This window comes from Colias philodice, chromosome 1 (genome assembly GCF_061535455.1).
Source record: "Colias philodice isolate Cphi_HAF_F1 chromosome 1, ilColPhil1 Martin Lab GWU primary, whole genome shotgun sequence".
NCBI lineage: Eukaryota > Metazoa > Arthropoda > Insecta > Lepidoptera > Pieridae > Colias > Colias philodice.
The window spans coordinates 8,207,295-8,222,271 of record NC_143086.1 but is presented as its reverse complement, the minus strand read 5'-3'; the positions used below and the strand labels follow the sequence as shown (position 1 = coordinate 8,222,271).

Sequence of the window (14,977 nt, the reverse complement as noted above, 5' to 3'; positions counted from 1 at the left end):
CTCCAGTGTATTAGATATAAGCTTCTTGGGTGGCCCGTGTCCCAGCAGAGGGAACTGGGAACATATGGGCTGATGGTTGGCGTTTAAGGGGAGAAGATGGGAAGTGTGGCCAACTTCTGCTGCACCTCCGGGGAGGTTATGGGTGGCGTTTAAGGGGAGAAGGTGGGAAGTGTGGCCAACTTCTGCTGCACCTCCGGGGAGGTTATGGGTGGCGTTTAAGGGGAGAAGGTGGGAAGTGTGGCCAACTTCTGCTGCACCTCCGGGGAGGTGTTGTCGCTGAGCAGCAGCGTGTGCGAGAAGCCCATGGCCACCTGCGTGATGTTCAGCCCGTCCATGCGGTTTACCTCCTTCGGCTTCGCGGTAGACCGGTTTATTTCACCCATGCCCTGTTAACATGTTCCATTATAAACACGTGTCGAATATCAATTTTATTAAACACCATTTGAAAATATAGTTGTATTATTTTTTAATCTAATAAATTAATATTACGGTACAGCAATTCGAATATCAAATTTCATTAAAATACATTTAAACAAAATATTTATATAACCTTAACTTATCTTTTATAATTTTGAAATGCTACTGTACAGTTTGTGTATAAAACCTCAACCTTATTCTTGTTTAATGTATACTCGATCTATAAAGTCATGAAAATTGAATGTTTGCAATATTTTTATTAGTTTGAGTTCTCATAAAAACCATTACTATATTTTACACAAGATTTTTATCTTACAACCCCAATTTTATATTAAAACATTCATGTATCAACTGACCAATTCCCCATAAGTGGGAGACACGCCCCAAGCGATGAGCGAGTCGTCTGCAGAGATCACGATAGATGTGTTGCTTGTTCCCACACTACGGATGTGCCAACCTGCGAAAAAAATACAAATAAATATGTGTTTTAGTTTTTGAGAATGATTTTTTCTGAATGACAATTATGTATAAAACTAATTTTTTTCCTTGTCACCATACTGTTATTCTTTTTCCTCTTTTTGTTTATTCCGTTTTGTCAAAATTTATTTTTACGTAATTTTAATTTTTAAGTGTATCTCTCATTTGTTTAGTAATTCAAGAATATAATCAAGAATACAAATCGTTTTTTTTTTCTGAATAAATTACAAATATATATATTTTTTAAATCAACAAACAATAAATAATAGATATTATAATAAACATACCTGTAAGATCTTGTACCGGCTTCGGATACATGTTGGCTTCGCCCGTGCGCTTAGTTTGGCCAAACAAGAAGAGTAGGCCTGAAAAAAATTACACAGTGATGTTTCAATCATATAAACACAATAAATAAATAAAATAATTATTTTAATTTCTCTATTAGTCGGCGGCGGTGACCAAAGAACCTACGGCTCCTTCTCCGGGGCCGTGGGTATCTATTCAACATTTCCCTATATTAAAAGGTCTATAATAAAATGAGCTCACCAATCTCATTGACGGCGAGGCTGTAAGTAGCGCCGCAGTGCACGGAGCGCACGCCGCGCGCCTGCGAGTCGAAGAACTTGATCAGCCGCGGCACCGCCTCGTCCTTCTGCTCCGCGTGCCCGAGCCGCCCGAACCCGCCGAAGCCCCAGCTGAACGCGCGCTTCTTTGAGTCGATCGCCACCTACGTTTGTACAACAAACTCTAATTAGAGCAGATCGTACACGTACATCGTACAAGAAACTCTAATTAGAGCAGATCGTACACGTACATTTGTACAAGAAACTCCAATTAGAACAGATCGTACACGTACATTTGTACAAGAAACTCTAATTAGTGCAGATCGTACACGTACATCGTACAACAAATACTTATTCAAACTCAAACTCAAACATTTATTTATACAATTAGACTTCCTCTAGAAGCACTTTTTTTATTAGTAGAGCAGATCGTCCACCTACATCGGACAACTAATTCTTATTAGTAGAGGAGATCGTCCACCTACATCGTACAACTAATTCTAATTAGTAGAGGAGATCGTCCACCTACATCGTACAACTAATTCTAATTAGTAGAGGAGATCGTCCACCTACATCGTACAACTAATTCTTATTAGTAGAGGAGATCGTCCACCTACATCGTACAACTAATTCTAATTAGTAGAGGAGATCGTCCACCTACATCGTACAACTAATTCTTATTAGTAGAGGAGATCGTCCACCTACATCGTACAACTAATTCTAATTAGTAGAGGAGATCGTCCACCTACATCGTACAACTAATTCCTATTAGTAGAGGAGATCGTCCAACTACATCGTACAACTAATTCTTATTAGTAGAGGAGATCGTCCACCTACATCGTACAACTAATTCTTATTAGTAGAGGAGATCGTCCACCTACATCGTACAACTAATTCTTATTAGTAGAGGAGATCGTCCACCTACATCGTACAACTAATTATTATTAGTAGAGGAGATCGTCCACCTACATCGTACAACTAATTCTAATTAGTAGAGGAGATCGTCCACCTACATCGTACAACAAATTATTATTAGTAGAGGAGATCGTCCACCTACATCGTACAAGAAATTCTAATCATTGATAGCAAACAGTTTATGTAAAGTTTATTGTGGTCAGAAGAATAATATATATTAGACTAAAAAAATTTTTTTAGTTTTTATTTACTTTTTTTTGCTGGCATTACTGGAAAAATCAAATGCCATAGTTATGATGAAAATTGTCATAAATAAACAGCTAAATTATATTAGTTTAAAATTTAAATGTTTCGTTACAAATAATCTAGCCCCTGTTTTTCTTAATGTCCCGTATTTACTTGCATGTGCTGATGCTAAGATTAAAAATAGTTTGGAAAATCCAAAAGTGCACGCCTCATAATTTTTTTTTAATAATTATTTATTGATTATTATTTTTGTTTATTTAATAACAATAAAACCACATCGAATCAGACCCTGAAAAATGAAAGGGTTCTATTCCTGAGCATACTCAAGCGTAAGAGAAAAAAAAAGACTCGATTAGTAAAGTATTTCGGTCGCTATCGTGTTAACAAGAAAATCCTCCGCACATACAGACACACGGACGTCCAAGACAGAACTTTTTTAAACTGTTTTTTAACTAGTTTAAATAACAAAAATGACATCAAAAGATCATGAATGTTAAAAATAGTGTTTTTTCTTAATATGTGTGTGTATGTATTATCTTACAAGTGCAATGTATGATACATAAAGACATTTTAAGTTTGAAAAATCAGATGTTTTGCGCGAAGTGACAGTAGTACCCACCTCAACGCTTCGCTTATGAGGCGTGCAATAACTGAGTAAAATTGAAGAAAAATGAATATATACATACAGTGTGATTATTGCCGCAGGAGAAATCTACAATGATCACGTCGTTCACTGGTATCATGTGGCCATCTTTGGCTTTCTCGAAAAACAGCTCAATCTTCTTTGGCACGGTTTGGAAATGGTACGACAGCTTGGTTGATGTGACAAAGTATTTGCCGTCAGTATTGTGGCCTATATAAGAGTAAAAAAATAAATAAATAATGTTTCTTCCGTATATTATATAACTTTTATTCGTCTTGTCGTGAAGATTGATGCAATACAAATATTAAGAACGACTTTACAGATTGTATTAACATTGACTTACCTAATTGACCAAACTCAGGCAAGCCAAATGAATGCAGGACGCCATTGCAATCCAGTATCATGGAGAATTCGGCGCCACATCCCACTTTCACTATTGGAGCACCCCTAAAAAATACAACATAATATAATAGATATCGAATTATACTTTGTACGATCATAAGAAATAGATGAACACGAAAAACATGACCTTTCTTTTGCCACAGTCAGTAGAACACAAGAAATTTATTAATCTCGTTATGTCTACGATTACAATATAGTATAGACTATAGTGTATGAAATACTTACTTGTACCGTATGCGTGTAGGCTTAAGTATTTGCGGCGTGGTGTTGCCGAGCCCGCACTGACCGCACTTGTTCTCGCCGCACGCGTACACGGTGCCCGTGTCTGTACACAAATACTATATTATACAAAATTTTAATAACGTACAACTACCATATTTTATTATTATGCGCATGAGGTCTCATTCCATACAAAGGTATTGGAAATACCAACTTTTTCAATAGATGCAGGTGATGGCATTTTTATTTAATTTCGAGATTTGAGGATAAACGTTTTAAAAGAATTGTAAGTTCAATTCAAACTCTTCCCTAATGCACTGCAATAATGTTCAATCTTCAAATTCATCATTACTAATGTTTTAACTGCGAAAGTCTGTCCTCGCGCCATCACGCCAAAAGTTTCACGATTTAAATGAAATCACACACTTAGGGCGCTTGTGCACTACAAGGAATTTTACTGTCCGGCATTCCGATTTTTTACGGTCCGGTGTGGCATGAAAAAACCGATGAATTGCTTGTGCACCTGTCCGTCTTTACTCGGATCAGTGCGGTACAGTTCAAGGAAGTATGGCGGTATAATACTATCATAAATGATTGTTTTCGCATTTTACAAGAAACGAGTAAAAATATAGAAGGTGAAATATTATATTACTTCGTTATAATAAAAAGTAAAGTTCCGTAAGAGATTTAAAATGCGTGTTTCACTTATTTATTTTAATCGGTGACGAGGAGCTAAATCTATTCCCACTTGAACTTTAACTTACCAACACTTACTTAGATAATAATAATTATAGGTCAATGCTTGGTCAATGTATATAAAATAACAATACCGACTTCTCAAATCTCATTGCCAGCTAAAAGAAAGTAAAACAAGAGCTTGCTTTCAATTGGCATATGCAATAAAAAGAGTAAAATCCAAGCAAGTGGGCACTCGAAAACAATTAGGGCGCTTGTGCACTACAAGGAATTTTACTGTCCGGCATTCCGATTTTTTACGGTCCGGTGTGGCATGAAAAAACCGATGAATTGCTTGTGCACCTGTCCGTCTTTACTCGGATCAGTGCAGTACAGTTCAAGGAATTATGGCGGTATAATAAATGATTGTTTTTGCATTTTACAAGAAACGAGTAGGTAAAAATATATTTAGAAGGTGAAATATTATATTACTTCGTTATAATAAAAAGTAAAGTTCCGTAAGAGATTTAAAATGCGTGTTTCACTTATTTATTTTAATCGTTGACGAGGAGCTAAATCTATTCCCACTTGAACTTTAACTTACCAACACTTACTTAGATAATAATTATAGGTCAATGCTTGGTCAATGTATATATAAAATAACAATACCGACTTTTAGGGCGTTTATCCACTACAAGGAATTTTACGGTCCGGCATTCCGATTTTTTACGGTCCGGTATGGCACGCCATTAATCTATATACTAGCTTGTGCACTATACGTAATTTTACTGTCCGACATTTTACTTTTCCCTATTCCGGATGGTTTTTTGTGTCTACGAGTCGCTGTAGGTATAATTGTTTTCGAATGCCCACTTGCTTGGATTTTACTGTTTTTACTGCATATGCCAATTGAAAGCAAGCTCTTGTTTTACTTTCTTTTAGTTGGCAATGAGATTTGAGAAGTCGGTATTGTTATTTTATATACATTGACCAAGCATTGACCTATAATTATTATCTAAGTAAGTGTTGGTAAGTTAAAGTTCAAGTGGGAATAGCTTTAGCTCCTCGTCACCGATTAAAATAAATAAGTGAAACACGCATTTTAAATCTCTTACGGAACTTTACTTTTTATTATAACGAAGTAATATAATATTTCACCTTCGTTTCTTGTAAAATGCAAAAACAATCATTTATGATAGCATTATACCGCCAAACTTCCTTGAACTGTACCGCACTGATCCGAGTAAAGACGGACAGGTGCACAAGCAATTCATCGGTTTTTTCATGCCACACCGGACCGTAAAAAATCGGAATGCCGGACAGTAAAATTCCTTGTAGTGCACAAGCGCCCTTAGGGCGTTTGTCCACTACAAGGAATTTTACGGTCCGGCATTCCGATTTTTTACGGTCCGGTATGGCACGCCATTAATCTATATACTATGCTTGTGCACTATACGTAATTTTACTGTCCGACATTTTACTTTTCCCTATTCCGGATGGTTTTTTGTGTCTACGAGTCGCTGTAGGTATAATTGTTTTCGAATGCCCACTTGCTTGGATTTTACTATTTTTACTGCATATGCCAATTGAAAGCAAGCTCTTGTTTTACTTTCTTTTAGTTGGCAATGAGATTTGAGAAGTCGGTATTGTTATTTTATATACATTGACCAAGCATTGACCTATAATTATTATCTAAGTAAGTGTTGGTAAGTTAAAGTTCAAGTGGGAATAGATTTAGCTCCTCGTCAACGATTAAAATAAATAAGTGAAACACGCATTTTAAATTTCTTACGGAACTTTACTTTTTATTATAACGAAGTAATATAATATTTCACCTTCTATATTTTTTAATCGTTTCTTGTAAAATGCAAAATCAATCATTTATGATAGCATTATACCGCCAAACTTCCTTGAACTGTACCGCACTGATCCGAGTAAAGACGGACAGGTGCACAAGCAATTCATCGGTTTTTTCATGCCACACCGGACCGTAAAAAATCGGAATGCCGGACAGTAAAATTCCTTGTAGTGCACAAGCGTCCTTATAATATCTTAGGGCCGATTTTTCAATGCTTGGTTAAAACTTATCCGTCCAATAAAGTATTACACGATAATATTAAAATGTCACGTAAACTGTCAAATACGGGCAATTAGAATACGTTTTTAAAATGGTAGTTTTATACATTATTTGACGAATAAGTTTTAAACAAGGATTGAAAAATCAGCCCTTAGTCGAATATTAAAAAAACGAATTATATTCGTACACGAGGTTTACCTGTCACAAACATGCTATGATTCCTGCCCACAGCTGCATGGATGATGTTGAGCCCTTTCAAAGTTGGCACGAGCTCTGGCACATTACGCGTGTTTGTATCTCCGAAACCGAGCTGGCCGAATGTGTTGCGACCTAATGAATAATTACCAATATATCATGCTATATAACCTATTTCAGCAACAATGCGTAATCGTTCTGAATATATTTAGCATTATTTACACTTTATTCTGTCAGCTGTTTGACCATGTTGGTTGACTGTGGAAACATTAATGTTGCCAGTTATATTCCAAATTGCAAGATATATTTTGATAGTTTGTGGTTGTGATTTCAAATGGCATTCCCATTGAAATAGTTACAGAACTTAAGAGCACTCTGCTGATTAGTGGAAGATGCAAGTTGACTGGAGATATCAGACGCTTGGATTATTAAGGGTTAAGTGAATTATTATGTTACACTAAGCTTCAATATGTTAAGATTGATTAAATTGATTCCACTCTCATCAGTTTTTTTTTAATACACACATGTATAAGACACTTAATTACTTACCAAAAGTATAAGCATCACCCTCTTCCGAGACAAGAATGGAGTGACCAGCACTGCATCCACTTATTATAAGACGATACTGAAACAATTAATTGAAGTTACAACCTCTGCTATCTTTGTATATTGTGAGTACATATACATAATGCAGTTATCAAAGGATTTTATTTTTTATTAACAATACACTACCTTTTTGTCAGTAAACTTGTGGAAAGTATATAAATTCGGGTGGGTACGTTTACTGGGATTATTATCCCTCTTTGCAACCAAATCCCAGGAGACTAGACCAGCTATCATGAGGACGCCTGGCGTTTTGTAAAATGTTTGAAGCAGTTCCTGAAACAAGTAAAATTACACCAATCATACAACAAAACAATTACCTTAATTATTCCATTGAACATAAAAAATTATTAAGAAAAGCAGAAAATGACATTGAATACTTTCCAAGACAAATAAAAACAAGACAGGATCGAGACTACTTTTTATATTAAACTAGCTGCTCTGCGCGGTTTCACCCCCGTGGCTCCACTCCTGATGATCATAGCGTGATGATATATTATAGCCTTCGATAAATGGGCTATATATTATATAACACCGAAAGAATTTTTCAAATCGAATCAGTAGTTCCCGAGATTAGCGCGTTCAAACAAACAAACTCTTCAGCTTTATAATATTAGTATAGATAGGCAGATGTTTGACCTGCCTGACGTTAAGCAGTGATGCAATATTTTTGGAGATCTACCTTTTTTTTTTTTTTAAGTGGGGAAATGTTGCATAGTCGGATTATGTCGGATTCCTACCGACCAAAACCCCACTGTGTTCCGTCAAGCCGCTTCAACGACGGGGCCACGGGTATGGTAGAATTCTTCCGTGACCCCGTCAGCGGCTGCCCGTCGCCGGGCCAAAACAAATTGTGAGCCAACCAGCTCTAATCTATATCAATAAATAAAATACCTCAGGTAACTTCAATTTAGGCTCATCAGGCATAGGAGATGGAGTCCTTTGTTTATCTTGTTCATGTTCCGAGAGTGAGGAATCGTTGCTTTCTTCATCTTCAGACACATGTTTTGGTTTCCTTTTTGCTTTGGATCTCATTGGCAGAGACAAAGGTCTTTTACGGCTGGTGTTCGACATCTTTCACCTGATGACAAGATTTTTGGATTTAACTGTTATTCTTTCTTTTTTTTTGTTGTTGATGAAAAATATATATACCACATTAAAAACAAAACAACACACACAAAACCGATAGGTACTGCATATTATATAGTCTACTATAGTTATTAAAAGAATGTCTGAAGGGCTAATAATAGTCTAAAGAGTGGCAACACTAACTTACAGAGGTTTTTTGTTAAATGGCAGCAACAGTAAAAAAAATCCATCTTACTCATATTCCAGTGAAATGTTACATGGTTAAGTTCTGCAATTTTTAGAGAAGCCAATGCAATACATATTTGGTACTAAAATTGTAACATTTCAATATATGTATTAATATCTGATGATATGATTGTCAGCTGCCATCAATTTAAATTGACAATTTAAGTAGATCACTTGTCTACTTGACAATTCAATTAGAATGTATATTAAAACTAAAACTACTACTACTTCTAGTATAAACACTAATCAGACCAATCTAACAACAACATAAATACTTTTGTCTTTTATTAGAACTACTGAGACCATAGATTTAGTTTTAAGATCCAGTGATTGTTTCAATAAGCTAATATATCATTTATTTAAATACACATTAAAAAATCAGAACATAACTAGATTTTTTAAGGTAATTTTATGTACTAATCAAGTTTAAAAAAGCATCCTTCAAATCTTTTCAGACCCTATTTACCATTTATCTTAACTTAAAATGGCGATAAATACTATGACAATTAAAAACATATAACATTTCAATTTTGAATTAATCTGAGAATTTCTGGTTTAAAACACATAGTATGTGTAACACAATGTATTACATTAAGTATCATTGATACGGCTCTAATGGCAGTATCTTTGAATGAGATATTAAATCACTACATAGTATAAAACAAAGTCGCTTTCTCTGTCCCTATGTCCCTTTGTACGCTTAAATCTTTGAAACTACGCAACGGATTTTGATGCGGTTTTTTTTAATAGATAGAGTGATTCAAGAGGAAGGTTTATATGTATAATAACATCCATTAAATAGTGGAGAAGTACTGTTATTTTTGAGGTTTCTAATGTGATGTCGTAAATAATTACATGTTTTCCGCCTACATTGCAAACGCAGGTGAGTTTTATCAAAATAATGTACTAAGTATTGTACACATTGAAAAGGTCTACAGAAAAGTCCGCGATGGTATATGTCTATCTCTTATGGATAACCCACAATAACTTTTTTTTGTCATTTACTTTTTACGACAAATAATGGCTAATTTTCGAAGCGATTTTAACCAATACAGCATTAATCCTTAACCAATTAAATACCTTGAATACATTGTTCATTTAATATAGATCTATATGGCCCTTTACACCGTATGATTTAAGTGAATATTTTCGAAGATATTACAGATTTAAAAATTGCGGGACGTAGCGTTTGCGGCGGTACCGGCCGGCCGCCCGGCTATATATTTTATACCCGTGCGAAGCCGGAGCGGGCCGCTATGTTTTTATATACAACGTTCACAGTTTTTCTGTAGTGTATTTAGTATCAGCATTGCACCCGTGCGAAGCCGGGGCGGGTCGCTAGTAATAAAATAATCTATTCTTCAATGTGATTTTCTATCTACAATATAGACTATTTGCCCTTCTGGTGGCTCTTGTCCCTCTAAGCACAGAAACTGATTAAAAAATGTAAAAATGTAATAAATATGGTGTTGACTGTTGACATATTGATTTACAATACAACTAACTCAATAAATGTTAGGAATAGGAATAGAGTTAGTTTGCACATTGCTGGAGTGTAAACAGTATGAATAATGATTAATGTAAAGTCCTGTAACTACTTTTGAGCTTGGTCAGTCTTCTTTCATAAATTTAAACAACATCATAAGAAAATAATGGAAGTAAAGAAACTTATATGGATACAATAATACAGTCACAAACTAATAGACCAAATATTATAATAATTAGTATAAACCAAGCAACAGGATTATGAAAAAGGGAACAAAAAACTTATGTTCAAATTGAAAATGTTCCTACTTCCTATTATAATGTTCATAAAGATGTTAAATATAAGAAAATTTAAATTCCTTAATGCCTGATGCAGATTGTGGATTGTAGCTTAGCCTTAGAGGGTAGAATGCAATAATTAAGACTGCAATACTATAACTTATAGCTGAACCTAATAATAATATAATATATACCTGTATATATAATATTATTAATTCAAAAGTAACTCTATATGTATCTTTCTTCAATCCTCAACCATTGAACCAATATAGATGATATTTGAGATAGCTTCAAACCTATGAGAACTATGCGTGGTGCTTTGGATACGCGGGCGAAAGGTAGTTAACAATAAACGCAACAGGCAATAGTTCATATATTACCATAATTAAAAAAAAATTGATTGAGGAATATATCCTCATAAGAGAGTGATCCTAGTATTGTTTAAATGTATTTTCTAAATTTAAGCCATTTTCAAGCACAATAATTTTTGACATAAGACAGAGGGGAATAAAAAAACAATTTCGCTAGAGCAAGGTGATAGGCAGCACTTCTTTATTACTCCAGTCATTTAAGACATTCAATTCACAATAATTCCAAAAGTTTTCAAACTTGGGTCAAGTGAATGGTACATTGGGACGACAATAAATCTCATTTTGCAACCTTGTCCGCAGTCCGGAACTGCAATTAAATTATTTTTTGCTGTATGGTCGTGAAAAAAATTCCAAAAGTTCTGCAAACTTGGGGAAGTTTTCGATATAATATTTCATATCACGTATTAAATTTGCAACCAATCTCAGTGTACGGAACATCTTTTAATATTGAATATTAATGTTTTTTTTTTATTAAACTAAATGAGGTTGCAAATTTGTAAATGCATCAGAATAGATGTTTTCGAAGTTTGCAACCAAGTTCCAAAACTTTTGTAATTATTCCGAGACCACCTCACTCGAAAAAATGACCATGAATTAAAAATAATTAATGTTCCGGTCAACAAAAAAGGTTGCAAATTTATACAACCGTTCGGTATATATTTCCGATATCTGTGTCAAGTTTGCAGAACTTTTGGAATTTTTTTCACGACCATACAGCAAAAAATAATTTAATTGCAATTTTAACAATGTTCTGTACACTTAGATTGGTTGCAAATTTAATACGTGATATGAAATATTATATCGAAGACTTCCCCAAGTTTGCAGAACTTTTGGAATTTTTTTCACGACCATACAGCAAAAAAATAATTTAATTGCAATTTTAACAATGTTCCGGACTGCGGACAAGGTTGCAAAATGAGATTTATTGTCGTCCCAATGAACCATTCAATTGACCGAAGTTTGAAAACTTTTGGAATTATTGTTAAATTTTCGATTTCGAATGTCGATTCTGACTGATGTATATAAATTTATAGGCAGCACTTATTTATAATCATAAATTAATATAACCATAATTGCTTCCTTGCATAACGTATAACTATCGAAACAGCTGTATTGCATTTTTATGTTAAAGAGACAACAAATGCAAACAATGAGCATTTCGTTAGTCTGATTTATAAGTATTACACAAAAATAACTAACTGTTAAAAGTATCTAACATTTTAATCATAATAGTACACTTTAAAAGATATTCTATATAATAAACAATTACCTGTTCATCATTTCAAGATATAAATCATTTAATTTTATTTATAAAATGAACATTCGCTTTAGAACACGACACGTGCCATATTTGATATAATACTCTCAGAATTTATCATATACATATTGTAATACATGATTACAATTAAATCATTTTAATGGAAATAAAAAGATCAGTTTTTACTTACCGCTTGATTATGCTTTTAAAATATATAATTAAATAACAATGGTTCCGTTACCCACTTCTGTGACAAATCACAAAGCTGTTAGCGGAACGCTGTTGGGGATACCGTAAAAAAATATTTATTAACCCATAACCGTACATTTTCTATAAAATAATGAGCCAAAATTGTATCACAAATATTGCCAGTTTTGCGGGAAAAAATTAGAATGGAAGATTTCATAAAACATGTCAGCTCTATACTCTATGTCTCTAGAGCAACATGTTGGCGACTGCGACTGGGGTTCTAGCGTTTATGGCTTGTCCGCACAGTTTTCCGCACAGCGATATTTTACCGCGAGGAATTTTTCCGCAATATTGAACATTTGAATATTGTTTGTTTGAACGCGGAACTACTGGTCCGATTTGAAAAATTCTTTCGGTTTAAGATAGCCCATTTTTCGAGGAAGGTTATAGGCTATATATCATCACGCTACTACCAACAGGAGTGAAGCCACGGGGGTGAAACCGCGCGGAGCAGCTAGTTTAATTTAAAGGACTTATCCGCATGCAGAAATTTATTCTGTGTTTTGAAGCAAATTGAAAGCGAAACGGTGCGAACTATTTCCACTCAAATATTTCGTGCAGTTTTAAGTATAGCTGTATCCACACTGCGGAATAAAATTTACGCGTTTCGCTCAGTTATTCGTTGTTCGACAGCGCTATTATTAAGAATTCCAATATGTCTCTCAGCTATAAACTAAACTCAAATTGCAAAAATCGCACAAAATTGGATTTGCAGTGCGTACTGGGTACAATTCTGATTACTAAATTTAATACGCGAGAATAAAAATGCCGCGTTGAAATATCGCTGTGTGGACCAGCCCTAACAAATATTGTATTATTGCACAATTTACCTAGGCTCTGATGTTGGTCAGACTGATGATAAAAAAAAGACGTGGACGCAGGACGATGACAAATGACATTTTCTGATTAACATTCGATAATCGATTTCGGCCATTTCTATTTTCTTTCATTCGTTTACTCATACGGTGTATGTTTAATTGAATTTAAAAAAATAAGTTTAAGTAGATTTACGTCAAAAAACGTAAATTATAGATAAATAATGTCCAATGAAAAGGAAGACCCCTTGCCTGAAGGGTGGGAAATGAGAAAAAGTAGGTCTACCGGCATGGCATACTTTCTGAATACGTATACAAAACAATCACAATGGGAGCGCCCTGACTCGCCCGCAGATCCCGGCGATGTACGGTGTAGCCATATTTTGGTGAAGCATGCACAGAGCCGACGCCCATCATCGTGGCGAGAAGAAAACATTACTCGCAGTAAAGAGGAAGCATTAGAGATTCTCGAGAAATATAGAAAGCAAATTGTTGCCGAAGAAGCTACTTTCTCAGATATTGCATCAAAGTACTCTGATTGTTCTTCAGCTAAACGTGGTGGTGATTTAGGCTTGTTTGGGCATGGAAAAATGCAGAAACCATTTGAAGAGGAAGCTTTCAAATTAAAGATCGGGCAATTGAGCAAGCCTGTTGAAACAGATTCAGGAGTACATATCATTCTTAGAACTGCTTAAATTATTATTCTTTGTTTAACTAAAATATAACTTTCTATTCCTATACACTTGATAAGGCACTTTAATTATCTTGTATGTTTGAATAAACATAATAAACTAGCTTACAACTTAAGAAGATATTTCATTTCTACATTTAAAATTCTGCTTTTAATAATATTACAACATAATAATTAATATTATTACAACCACCGAGCGGCCAGATCCAACCGCAACAACAGATTTTCTATTGTGTCTGTGATTCCGGGGCCTGATGGATTAATTCTTACTAATAGATGGACATACTTTTAAATATTATATAACTAGCTGCTTGTGCTGGCTTGACCTAGGAAAAAGTATATCACTCAAGGAACATTCTACTTTGCAGAAATGAAATATTTCTTTTATATTTTGTTCTAATATTTCCTTTTCAACTACATACATGAAGTCTTAGGGCGGCCGTACACGGACCGCTTCAAGCAGTTGAGACCGACCGCTTGAAGCCGCGACCGCGCGGTGAACTATGGACATTCATTCACCGCCGTACACATGACCGCTCGAGCCGTCGCGACCGCTTCAAGCCGTCAACTGCATGATGGAATTTCATCGTGCCGTCGACGACTCGCGAGCGGTCGTGAGGCATACACTGACTGCTCGAGCCGTTGACTACGCTAGAGCCGTCGACAGCTCCCACCCCCCCTGACAACCTGAAATCAATGACTCGACTGGTCAAAAAAATCAACCGCTCGAGCGGTTGGTAGCGACCAATGACCTATTATACTAGTAGACGCGGCATACGCCAACATCATTGCACTAAAAAACAGCGTAATTAATGCATACCTACTTACTAACGCATTATCACCAATACAGTTGTTCTCTCTTTCACTCTCACGCACGAGACATAATACATGTCTCACTCATGTACTTCGTAATAACAACTGCCGATTAATATATAAAAAGAACGTCCAGCCACGACGCTGAATGGTGCGTGACTAAGTGAAACTCGGGCACTTAGCTGAGTTTTTTCTTGCCAAAATAGAGAGCGGGTAACGTATCTAGCTTTTTTATATATCATAGGTAGCGACAGCTCGAGCGGTCAACAA

At 35.3% G+C, this 14,977-nt stretch overlaps 2 protein-coding genes across 2 annotated transcripts; one reads left to right on the top strand and one right to left on the bottom strand.

Moving 5' to 3' along the window:
- Positions 1–125: 125 nt before the first annotated feature.
- Positions 126–12,540, bottom strand: LOC149491240 (protein RCC2). Its single transcript, XM_089714576.1, has 12 exons — positions 12,330–12,540; positions 8,327–8,513; positions 7,562–7,708; positions 7,379–7,454; positions 6,833–6,964; positions 3,889–3,988; positions 3,605–3,708; positions 3,305–3,471; positions 1,441–1,621; positions 1,182–1,259; positions 774–874; positions 126–386 (listed from the first exon to the last, which is right to left on the bottom strand). Exons 2-12 carry the CDS (start codon positions 8,504–8,506, stop codon positions 216–218), a joined length of 1,437 nt encoding a protein of 478 aa, XP_089570702.1. The 5' UTR covers positions 8,507–8,513; positions 12,330–12,540; the 3' UTR covers positions 126–215.
- Positions 12,541–13,323: 783 nt separating this feature from the next.
- LOC149491239 (putative peptidyl-prolyl cis-trans isomerase dodo) lies at positions 13,324–14,013 on the top strand. Its single transcript, XM_089699217.1, has one exon. It carries the CDS (start codon positions 13,428–13,430, stop codon positions 13,896–13,898), a length of 471 nt encoding a protein of 156 aa, XP_089555343.1. The 5' UTR covers positions 13,324–13,427; the 3' UTR covers positions 13,899–14,013.
- The last annotated feature ends 964 nt before the right edge of the window (positions 14,014–14,977 follow it).